Genomic DNA, 12,747 nt, shown 5'->3' on the forward strand with positions numbered 1-12,747 from the left:
CTGAAGTTTTTTTATGGATTTTGGTAGATATTCGTTAGATCCGGTTAGATCAACTGTATTTTTCGTTAGATCTATCACGCAGGCGGCGGTATTCACGATCCTATTTTGTGTGCGGGGGATGTGTATACACACGAGTTGGCCCCCCCTCAACTGAAATTTGGATTTTGTTTTATGGATTTTGGTAGATATTCGTTTGATCCGGTTAGATCAACTGTTTTTTTCATTAGATCTATCACGCAGGAGGCGGTATTTATAATCTTATTTTGTGTGCGGGGGATGGGTATACATACGAGTTGGCCCCCCCCCTCAACTGACATTTGGATTTTTTTTTATGGATTTTGGTAGATATTCGTTAGATCCGGTTAGATCAACTGTTTTTTTTGTTAGATCTACCACGCAGGAGGCGGTATTCACAATCCTATTTTGTGTGCGGGGGATGGGTATATGGGTTGGCCCCCCTCAACTGAAATTTGGAACTTTTTAAATGGATTTTGGTAGATATTCCTTAGATCTGGTAAGATCAATAGTTTTTTGTGTTAGATATATCACGCAAGAGGCGGTATTCACCATTAAATTTTGTGTGTGGGGGATGGCAATACATACGGGTTGGCCCCCCCTCAACTGAAATTTGGAAACAATTTTATGGATTTTGGTAGATATGCGTTAGATCCGGTAAGATCAATTGTTTTTTTCGTTGGATCCATTACGCAGGAGGCGGTATTCACAATCCTATTTTGTGTGCGGGTGATGGCAATACATACGGGTTGTCCCCCCCTCAACTGAAATTTGGAAATGTGTTTATGGATTTTGGTAGATATTCGTTAGATCCGGCTAGATCAACTGCTTTTTTTCGTTAGCTCTATCACGCAGGAGGTGGTATTAACAATCCTATTTTGTGTGCGGGGGATGGGAATACCTAAGGGTTGGCCCCTCAACTGAAATTTTGAACTTTTTAAATGGATTTTGGTAGATATTCATTAGATCTGGTAAGATCAATAGTTTTTTGTGTTAGATCTATCACGCAAGAGGCAGTATTCACCATTAAATTTTGTGTGTGGGGGATGGCAATACATACGGGTTGGCCCCCCCTCAACTGAAATTTGGAAAAAAAAATATGGATTTTGGTAGATATGCGTTAGATCCAGTAAGATCAATTGTTTTTTTCGTTGGATCCATTACGCAGTAGGCGGTATTCACAATCCTATTTTGTGTGCGGGGGATGGAAATACATACGGGTTGCCCCCCCCTCAACTGAAATTTGGAAATGTTTTAATGGATTTTGGTAGATATTCGTTAGATCCGGTTAGATTAACTGCTTTTTTCGTTAGATCTATCATGCAGGAGGCGGTATTCACAATCCTATTTTGTGTGCGGGGGATGGGAATACCTACGGGTTGGCCCCCCCTCAACTGAAATTTGGAACTTGTTTAATGGATTTTGGTAGATATTCCTTAGATCCGGTAAGATCAACTGTTTTTTTTTTTGTTAGATCTATCACGCACACAAAATAGAATTGTGAATACCGCCTCCTGCATGATAGATCTAACGAAAAACACAGTTGATCTAACCCGATCTAACGAATATCTACCAAAATCCACCTTTAAAAATCTAAATTTCAGTTGGGGGGGGCAACTCGTATGTATACCCATCCCCCGCACACAAAATAGGATTGTGAATCCCGCCTCCTGCGTGGTAGATCTAAGGAAAAAAACAGCTGATCTTACCAGATCTAACGAATATCTACCAAAATCCATAATTTTTTTTCCAAATCTCAGTAATTAGACTAGATCTAACAAAAATTTTGTCTGATCAAACCTGATCTAACGTTGAGCTATCATAATCAGTAACATTTTGTTGAAGTTTTTGTTGAGGGAGGCTGGCTACGGGTTAGCCCCCCCTGAGAATGATTGTTAATATTGTTAATACGAAAAAAACAGTTGATCAAACCTGATCTAACAAAGATCTAACACATGCAATGATCTTTTGTAAAAATTCTTAATATGGTGGGCTAACCCGGGGGAGGTGTTATAGATACAGTCCTGGGTATAAATAGGTCCTGGGAGTGATCTCTGTACTGTCCCCTTATATATTTACGCATAGTTATTAAGTCCCCCCTAAACCGTGTTTTTTTCTAAACTAAATAACCCTAATTCTGATAATCTTTCTGGGTATTGTAGTCCTCCCATTCCCCTTATTACTCTGGTTGCCCGTCTTTGAACCCTCTCCAGTTCCACTATATCTTTCTTGTACACTGGTGCCCAGTACTGTATACAGTATTCCATGTGTGGTCTGACTAGTGACTTGTACAGTGGTAGAATTATTTCCTTGTCGTGGGCATCTATGCCCCCTTTTGATGCACCCCAGCCGCCTGACACTTGTCGCTACAGGTAAATTTACTGTTAACTAAAACTCCTAAGTCCTTTTCCATGTCAGTCATCCCCAGTGTTTTCCCATTTAATACACATTCCCAGCATGAATTTTTCTTCCCCATGTGCATAACCTTACATTTATCTGTGTTGAACCTCATCTGCCACATCCCAGCCCAAGCCTCCAACCTATCCAGATCTGTGCACTGTCCTCTATTGTGTTAACTACGTTATAGAGCTTAGTATCGTCTGCAAAGATTGATACTTTACTATACAATCCCTCTTCAAGGTCATTAATAAATACATTAAAAAGAATAGGACCCAAAACTGACCCCTGTGGTACCCCACTAGTAACAGTCACCCACTCAGAGTATGTACCATTAATAACCACCCTCTGTTTCCTATCACTGAGCCAGTTACTTACCCACATACACACATTCTCCCCCGGCCCAAGCATTCTCATTTTATGTACCAGCCTTTTATGTGGCACCGTATCAAATGCTTTGGAAAAATCAAGATATACGTTATCCAGCGATTCACCCCGATCCAGTCTTGAGCTCACCTCCTCATAAAAGCTGATCAGGTTAGTTTGACAGGACCGATCCCTTGTAAACCCATGCTGGTATGGAGTCATACATTTATTTTCATTGAGATACTCTCTTAGGAAACCCTCAAACAGTTTACATACAACAGAGGTTAAACTAACAGGCCTATAATTCCCCGGGTCACTTTTTGTCCCCTTTTTGAATATTGGCACAACATTTGCTATCCTGGGGAACAGACCCTGTCACTATAGAGTCCTTGAATATTAGAAATAGGGGTCTGTCTATTACATTACTTAACTCCCTTGCAACGCGGGGATGAATGCCATCTGGACCTGGTGATTTGTCTATTTTGATTTTTTTTAGGCGGCACTGCACTTCTTCCTGGGTTAGACAGGTGACATGTACTGGGGTGTTTATCTCATCCTGCTGTATATTACCTGGCATTTCATTTTCCTCTGTGAATACAGCAGAGAAGAATATATTTAATATACCTGCTCGATTATAAGACGACCCTTATTATAAGACGACCCCCCAAAATCTGAATATTAACTTATGAAAAAAAGAAAAAGCCTGAATATAAGACGACCCTGTAGGAAAAAAGTTTTACCAGTAAATGTTAGTTCATGTAAACTATGTGAACAATTGTTTGTTAATAAAAGCTATCATTGAGAAAATTTTTTTGTTTTTATTCAACCTGCCCCCCCAGTTATGCACATCTGCCCCCAGGCTTGCCACTCTGCCCCAGAAATGCCTTATACCCCATATATGCCACTGTGCCCCATGATATGCCTTTTAACCCTCTAAATGCCACTGTGCCCCATGATACGCATTTTAACCCTCTATATGCCACTGTGCCCCATGATATGCCCTTTGACCCCCTATGTGCCACTCTGCCTCCAGAAATGCCTCATACCCCTATATGCCACTCTGGCATTTAGGGGGTTAAAAGGCATATTATGGGGCAGAGTGGCATATAGGGAGGTAAAAGGCATTTCACAGAGCACTCTGCCTCGAGAAATGCCTTACACCCCCCATTTAACACTCCCCCTCCCTCCTCCAAACTTACCGGTGCTTCTGAGTTGGGGGGGGCGCATACTACAGGAGGATCCCGGTCCCCTGCATCTGAGCCCCCGGTGCTTGGTCCGGGCAGGATGTAGAGCTCCACGCGAATCGCGTAGAGCTCTACACGCTGCCCGGACTAAGCACCGGGGACTCAGAAGCACTGGTAAGTTGGAGGGGGGGCATAACACAGGAGGATGCCCCCCCTCCAACTTACCGGTGCTTCTGAGTCCCCAGTGCTTAGTCCGGGCAGCGTGTAGAGCTCTACGCGATTGTATCAAATAGGTCTGATTATGAGACTAAGATCCAGATCCCCGCAGCAATGCAGGGGACCTAGATCCTCCGGTGTTAACCCCCCCCCCAACTTACCGGTGCTTCTGAGTCCCCGGTGCTTAGTCCAGGCTGCGTGTAGAGCTCTACACGCAGCCCGGACAAAGCACCGGTAAATTGGGGGGGTTAACACAGGAGGATCCAGGTCCCCTGCATCTGGGTCCCCAGTGCTTAGTCCGGGAAGCGTGTAGAGCTCTACACGCAGCCTGGACTAAGCACCGGGGACTCAGAAGCACCGGTAAGTTGGGGGGGTTAACACCGGAGGATCTAGGTCCCCTGCATTGCTGCGGGGGATCTGGATCTTAGTCTCATAATCAGACCTATTTGAGGTCTGATTATAAGACGACCCTGATTATAAGACGAGGGGTATTTTTCAGAGCATTTGCTCTGGAAAAAACCTCGTCTTATAATCGAGCAAATACGGTATTAGCTTTTTACTGATCCCCGTCTATAACTTCTCCCTCATTACTTTTTAAGGGGCCAACGCTTTCATTTTTAACCTTTTTACTATTTATATAGTTAAAGAACATTTTGGGGTTTTTTTTTACCTCTTTGGCAATGAGTCTTTCTGTCTCCACTTTTGCTGCTTTTATCTGATTTTTACATATTTTATTTTTTCCCCGATAGCTTTTTAGTGCTTCCTCACTGCCTTCCTGTTTTAGTAGCTTAAATGCCTTTTTTTGCCATTTATTGCCCCCTTTACATTTTTATTTATCCACATTGGTTTTCTCTTGATCCTGACTCTTTCATTCCCATACGGGTATGTACCTTTCACAGTGAGAATTTAAGATATTTTTAAAAATTTCCCACTTAGTGTCTGTACTCTTGTTTTTGAGGACATTTTCCCAATTTACAGTGTTAAGGGCTTCTCTTAGTTGATCAAACTTTGCCTTCCTAAAGTTCATAGTTCTTGTGGCTCCTCTAAGAGTTCCCTTATTGAAGGACAAGTTATAATGTATTATATTGTGATCACTATTTCCTAGGTGCCCCCTGACCTGCACATTAGTTACTCTGTCAGGTCTGTTGGTTAATAATAAGTCCAGTAGGGCGTCCCCTCTGGTCGGGTCCTGTACTGTTTGGTACAGATAATTATCTTTAGTTATAGTCAGAAACCGGTTTCCTTTATGAGATTCACAGGTCTCGGTTTCCCAGTTTATGTCGGGATAGTTAAAGTCCCCCATAATAACCATCTCATTGGGATTTGCTGCCTTGTTTATTTGCCTTAATAATTGATCTTCTGGTGCTTCCATTATATTTGGTGGCTTATAGCAAACCCCGATCAGTATTTTATTATTTTTCTTTCCATATATTTCTACCCACAATGACTCCACATTATCATTTCCCTCATATATATCCTCCCGCAGTGTGGCCTTTAGGCTGGACTTTACATAAAGACAAACCCTCCCCTTTTCGTTTTTTCGATCCTTCCTGAATAGACTACAACCCTGTATGTTAACCACCCAGTCATAGCTATCATCCAACCATGTCTCTGTTATACCCACTATGTCATAATTTTCTTCAGACATTATTACTACAGTTTGTCAGTTTTATTGGTCAGACTTCTGGCATTAGTAAGCATGCAGTTTAGAGGTGTATGTTTTTTTCCCTATGAAACCTACCCATATTAACTATTCTAACCCCTCCCTCCGCCCCACCCCCAGGTAACTTTATAAGCTCCAGCTCTCTATCTACACTATCTTCCCCTTCTATATTGTAGTTTCCCTCCCCCATTCCCTAGTTTAAACACTCCTCCACCCTTCGGGCCATCTTCTCCCCAAGCACAGCTGCACCCTCCACATTGAGGTGCAGCCCGTCCCTACCCTAGAGCCTGTATCCGACAGAAAAGTCGGCCCAGTTCTCCATGAACCCAAACCCCTCCTTCCTACACCAGCTTCTGAGCCACTTGTTTAGCTCTCTAATCTCCCGCTGCCTCTCTGGTGTGGTACAGGTAATATTTCAGAAAATACTACCTTGGAGGTCCTTGCCTTAAGCTTGCTACATATATGTGCTAGATCAGGACTAGCCTCCCTGGTGCTTTTCCCCCTACCCCGCCTTCTAACTGTAACCCAGCTAGCTGCCTGACTGTCCTGTACCTCCATCCCGCTATCCTCCCCCACCTCTACCCAAGAGAGAGCTTGCTCAGTGAGCAGCAGACTCCTCTCCAAGTTGTCAATAGATCTCAGTGTTGCCAGTTGCTCCTCTAGACCCAGGATTTGGGCTTCCAAATGAGCAACCCGCACACATCTCGCACAACAATATGCACCCTCGAAGCGCTGCTCAAGGATTGCATACTTTGAGCAAGATGTACACCTGGCCGCATTGTTAAACATGGAGGACATCTTGGCAATTGGGGATAGCTCAAATAACTGGCAAAAACAGACAGTAAGACGCAAAATATATATATAATGTCCCATTAACTTAATTAACGTCGTCTTGACAGGACAATCCATCCGCATTGCTGTTTTGTTTTCCCAGATGATATTGAATCCTAAAGTTGAATGGTTATAAGGAAAGGCTCCACCTTAGTAACCTGCTGTTGTCTCCTGCTACCCTGTTAAGCCAGACTAGGGGATTGTGATCTGTTAACACTGTAAATGTACAGGCCATACAAGTATGGTAAAAATTTCTTCAGTGCCCAGACCAGGGCCTCTCGATCCAGTAGTTTGCGGCTCAGGTAGGCTACCGGGTGTTCTTCCCCCTGGTTATTGAGCTGGCTTAACACTGAACCAAGTCCGTACTAGGAGGCGTCTGTGTGGACAAGGAATTGCTTTGAAATGTTAGGTGCGGTAAGGATCGGGGCACTTAGCTAATACTTGCTTCGGGGCCCGTTTACAATAACTTCTATTTTGGCCGGTTCTGGTCGCTGTCTACCCCCTCCTGCCCTGTGACCTAGGTATTGCACTTCTGCCATACCTATCTGGCATTTGTCAGGCCGTATGGTCATCCCTGCTTGCTGGATTCTACCTAGAAAGGATAATAAAGTGTTGCGCCAAAATTAACTTAAAAGTGCTATTAATTAATTTATCACCAAAAAAAGTGTCATAAAAAATACTTATATTAAACAAATATTAAACTTAAACAATACTTATATTGCTTTTCAATTGCCAAATTGAATCTACATCCGTTGTGTCAAAGTGACATATCAACATGTAAAAAAACAAAAAGTAAAAAATCATAGTGCTTTCCATAAATATATACCGTATTTGCTCGATTATAAGATGACCCTGATTATAAGACGACCCCCCAAATCTGAATATTAATTTATGAAAAAACGAAAAGGCCTGAATATAAGACGACCCTATAGGAAAAAAGTTTTACCAGTAAATGTTAATTCATCTAAACTATTTTTTTTTAATAAAAGCTATGATTGAGAAAAATATTTTGGTTTTATTTCCTTCTATTTTCCAACCTGCCTCCCAGTTATGCACATCTGCCCCAGAAATGCCTTATACCCCCTAAATGCCACTGTGCCCCATGATATGCCTTTTAACCCTATATGCCACTGTGCCCCATGATATGCCTTTTGAACCCCTATGTGCCACTCTGCCTCCAGAAATGCCTTATACCCCTATATGCCACTCTGGCATTTAGAGGTTTAAAAGGCATATTATGGGGAAGAGTGGCATATAGGGAGGTTTAAGGCATTCAGGAGGCAGAGTGGCGTATAGAGGGTTAAAAAGGCATTTCTGGAGGCAGAGTGGCATTAAGGGGGTTAAAAGGCATTTCTGCCTCCAGAAATGCCTTATGCCCCCCATTTATAACTCCCCCGCCCGCCCCCCCCCCAAATTTACCGGGGCTTCTGACTTCCCTGTCATGTAGCCGGGGCAGCGTGTAGATCTCACGCACTTACGCTGCAGCTGGAAGGAGGCGTGGCTAGCAGCGGGGGTTGTCTGCGTCCATCGCGCAGACCTTCCCCGACTGTCAGAGATCAGAGTTCCCCGCACCGGTGCGGCACCGGCGATGGACGCAGACAACCCCCGCTGCTAGCCACGCCTCCTTCCTGCTGCAGCGGAAGTTGTCTACGCGAATCGCGTAGACATCTACACGCTGCCCCAGCTACACACCGGGGACTCAGAAGTACTGGTAAGTGGGGCGGGGGGGGGAGACAGGAGGCTCCAGGTCCCCTGCAGCTGCGGGGGATCTGGATCTTAGTCGTTTCATAGTCAGACCTATTTGAGGTCTGATTATAAGACGACCCCGATTATAAGACGAGGGGTATAATCGAGCAAATACAGTATATATCAGGTGTTTCCCCTAAGTGGTATCTCACTCACATAGAAATGAGCAATACGTTTGCTCTGACTTTTTCGAGTACACAGCAATAGGTTTCAACTCCGTTTTCACTTGTCGGGTTGCTTTGAGAGATTCTCTCCAGATCTCTTCCTCGAGCGGTTTATCCGTCCACAGAAAGTCAACACAGAACGAAAAGTACAAAGTGGAGAGGCAGAAAGGTAAGATATACAGACGTTTTAATGTTTAAAAAAATGCAGCATGCTCACATTTAAAATCTGTCTCTCGCATATCTGAGTCTCTCTTGAGATTTCAATTCTATTTCTAAACATCTTGCAACAATTTGCAATGATTATGTTGTGGCAATGTTTTTGCTACTGTTTTCATATCTTTGTGTTGGCATGGGTATGCCTCAACCCATCCAGGAAAAGTATGTATTGCCACTAATAATTATTGATAATGCATACTTCACAGTATTTCAATAAAATCTGCAAATTTACAAATGGTCCCCATGGACATGAAAGATAATTCCAAGTGATAGGTTTCACTGGCTTACCACTATTATACACAATGACAAATCACACATTGGGCACAAAATTGGGTCACTGGTGCAGTAATACCAGGCACCCACCAGTTTTTTGTATTTAGATTAAGCACCCCCCTTTTGTTCACATGGGACACTCCATGCTGGAGGCAAAGCAGGTCTGCTACCAGGTCTTTCCCAAAGTACTTTTGTGGTGGGAAGCATATGGTTATTCACTATGTTAATGACAATGACCTCAAATCTGATTATGAGCCAGCTTATGCAATTAGTACCCATACATGCACTGGCATCACTACCACTAATACACTAGTACTCTCATGGGGAAAAAAACAAGACAAAACAGAAAACACTACTTTTTTTTTTTTTTTGGAAGCCCGAGGTGCGTGCTCCTTTGGTGCCGCATTCTGTGCACAAGGCAGCAGAAGCCAGACTACGATACCGAGTTCCCTCACGGAGAACTCGGACAAATTCCAACCCCCCCCCCATGGGAGGGTCGGATCTTGAGTCTCACCCCGAAGAGTGAGACTCCTTGCTGGCCTTCTTGAAGAGAGGAAAGGGCCAGAAGGCTCCAATCCTCCTCCAGCAAAGTCCAGGCTTCACTGCCTCTTAAAAAGAAAACAGTGTCCAAAAACGAAGTGACAAAATCGTGTGCCATAGAATTGTGGGGGCCAAGCCGTGAATTTCGAAAACCGTGAATCAAAAGGGAAATAAATTAATTGGCACTCGTGCAAAACGAAGTGAATTGTATAAATAAAGAAAATAATTTAGGGACAAGCCATTTCATTTATGCCCCTGACCACAGTGCAGCTTTTTTCAGTGGCAAACTGGCAGCAGTTACTCTGAGGTTATACTAGGGGAATTTAATCCTGCACCAAGGGGCTGCATGTGTCTACTAGTGCCTGTCTAAGCTATATGCTCGGGGGTAAGGGAGGACATAAAAAGTTTACACACCCCTGTTAAAATGCCAGGTTCTTGTGTTTTTAAAGAATGAGACAAAGATAAAGCATGTCAGAACTTTTTCTACCTTTAATGTGAACAATTCAATTGCAAAACAAGCTGGAATCTTTGAGGTGGGGGGAATAAAAAAAACCTCACAATAACCTGGTTGCATAAGTGTCCACACCCTTAACCTAATACTTTGTTGGAGCACCTTTTGATTTTATTAAAGCAATCAGTCCTTTTGGATAGCAATCTATTAGCATGGCACATCTTGACGTGGCAATGTACGCCCACTCTTCTTTGCAAAAGCACTCCAAATCTGTCAGATTGCGAGGACATCTCATGTGCACAGCCCTCTTCAGATCACTCTACAGATGTTCAATTGGATTCAGGTCTGGGCTCTGCCTGGGCCATTCCAAAACGTTAATCTTCTTCTGGTGAAGCCATGCTTTTGTGGATTTGGATTTGTGCTTTGGCTCGTTGTCGTGCTGAAAGGTGAACTTCCTCTTCATCATCAGCTTCCTTACGGACGCCCGAAGGTTTTGTGCCAAATTTGCCTGGTATTTGGAACTGTTCAAAAGTCCTCCCACCCTGACTAAGGCCCTGGTTCCAGCTGAAGAAAAACAGCCTCAAAGCATGATGCTGCCACCACCATGCTTCACTGTGGGTATGGTGTTCTTTGGGTGATGTGCAGCGCTGTTTTTGCCCCAAACATGCCATTTGGAATTATGGCCAAAAAGTTCAACCTTGGTTTCATCAGACCATAACACATTTTCTCACGTGCTTTTGGGGGACTTGATGTTTGTTTTTGCAAACTTCAGAGGTGCTTGGATGTTTTGCTTCCGTCTTGCCACCCTACCCCATAGCCCATTCATATGAAGAATACAGGAGATTGTTGTCACATGTAGCACACAGCCAGTACTTGCCAGAAATTCCTGCAGTTCCTTTAATGTTCCAGTAGGCCTCTTGTAAGCCTCCCAGGTCAGTTTTCTTCTCGTCTTTTCATCAATTTTGGAGGGACGTCCAGTTCTTGGTAATGTCTCTGTCGTGCCATATTGTCTCCACTTGATGATGACTGCCTTCACTGTGTTCCATGGTATATCTAATGCTTTGGAAATTCTTTTGTACCCTTCTCCTGACTGATATCTTTCAACAATGAGATCCCTCTGATGCTGTGAACGCTCTCTGCAGACCATGGCTTTTGCTCTGAGTTGCAACTAAGCAAATGTCCGGTAAATCCTACTAGAACAGCTGAACTTTATTTGTGATTAATCAGTCACTTTAAATGATGGCAGGTGTGTGATGACTTCTATTTAACACAAGTCTGAATGTGACACGATTCCCCTTTAAAATCACAAGAACCTGTCATTTTAACAGGGGTGTGTAGGCTTTTTATATCCACTGTATACATATATACACACACACTATGATTCAATCTCCTTTCTTAAGGAATCAATTGTTTAATTTTTTTTATTTTTGGAGGAAATTCAGCCCCATGCTGTGGGGCTGGGTGTGTGTGTCTGCCAGTGCCCCACTACCGCTGCTGCTTTATCACCTTCCTTACCCTGAAGGATCAATTCATCAAAATTGTACAATTTGTGAATCAAAGATTTACTAACACCATATACTAAAATACGCTTACACCCTCTAACTACAGGCACACATGAATCCAGTTTCAGGGTATATGATATCACAGCTTGTTTGAGCTATATGTATGCCACTATTCCATTAAAGATGTGCACTGCTGACACGCATATAGTGTACATATTGAAAGCAAGTCAAGTATAGCCTGTGTGTCAAAAGAACAGAGTGGTTAAATGCAAAATATTCAATACCACGTTTGTAATTTACTGTAATGATACAATAGTGAATACATCCATTGTCATACACTTGTTATGTAAATAATTACTATTAGCAGAATATTAACCACATTATCCATTGTTTTAATGCAGGAAAGCTCGATTGGTACTTAGAAGATTAGAAAGAATAAGCAGTCACTGTTCAGGCCTGCTCAGAAGTGCTTACATTCAACATCGGATTGACAGCATTCCTTACTTAATGTGCCGTAGTGAAGACCTCCCAACTTCTGAAATAGTTTCTTACAGAATTCTAAAGGACAATAATGTGTTATGTGAAGAAAAGTTAGTGTCCATGCCTCGCAATATGTATGGAGACTCAAAAAGCCGATGACTGTGGCTGCCAGCCTCTCAGCTGCTTTATACTGTTTGGCAGAAACATTAGTGGTTATGCCAGGGTTAAGTAAAAAATAACAATGTGAAATAGAAAAATTGTTGTTTTCTTTTCTTTATAAAAGAATCAAATGAGGTGCTAAGAGAAGTGTTAATATATCCAGGTTATTTGTTTTCCATTTTCAATTTCTTTTTTATGTAATCCAATCAAGTCTACTAAAATCTGATAAAAATATGAGAGGACTGTGCAAAACAGAACTTGACCTATGAGCTTTTACAGTTGAAAAATCCTATAAACATACCAGGGAATTTCTGAGTTCTGGACCGTTGGTGGGTGTTCCCGCTGATGTCAGTGGGCAATCCGTCCACTGACATTGCGGGAAAAACACCCCCATTTAAAGGAGAAATGGGCAGGGAGCGGGGCGTGTCAAGACCCCGCACCCGTGACCTAGAGGATTCGGTTGTTGAACCGGAGAAGCAGTGCTTAATCCAGAGAGTTCCCAGGTATGCCTATAAACCTTTTGTGGAAGATGATAGAGAGCTTT

The 12,747-nt window shown here is 42.9% G+C and overlaps 1 protein-coding gene across 1 annotated transcript in view; it reads left to right on the top strand.

The window, feature by feature from the left end:
- The window catches only part of ASTN2 (astrotactin 2), a 715,352-nt gene extending 703,051 nt beyond the window's left edge, over nucleotides 1–12,301 (top strand). Inside the window, exon 21 of the mRNA XM_053473898.1 lies at nucleotides 11,966–12,301. Within this exon, the coding sequence (XP_053329873.1) occupies nucleotides 11,966–12,203 (238 nt within the window). The 3' untranslated portion in view covers nucleotides 12,204–12,301. The remainder of the gene's footprint in view (nucleotides 1–11,965) is intronic.
- Nucleotides 12,302–12,747: the final 446 nt, after the last annotated feature.

Source organism: Spea bombifrons, chromosome 8 (assembly GCF_027358695.1).
Source record: "Spea bombifrons isolate aSpeBom1 chromosome 8, aSpeBom1.2.pri, whole genome shotgun sequence".
Lineage (NCBI taxonomy): Eukaryota > Metazoa > Chordata > Amphibia > Anura > Pelobatidae > Spea > Spea bombifrons.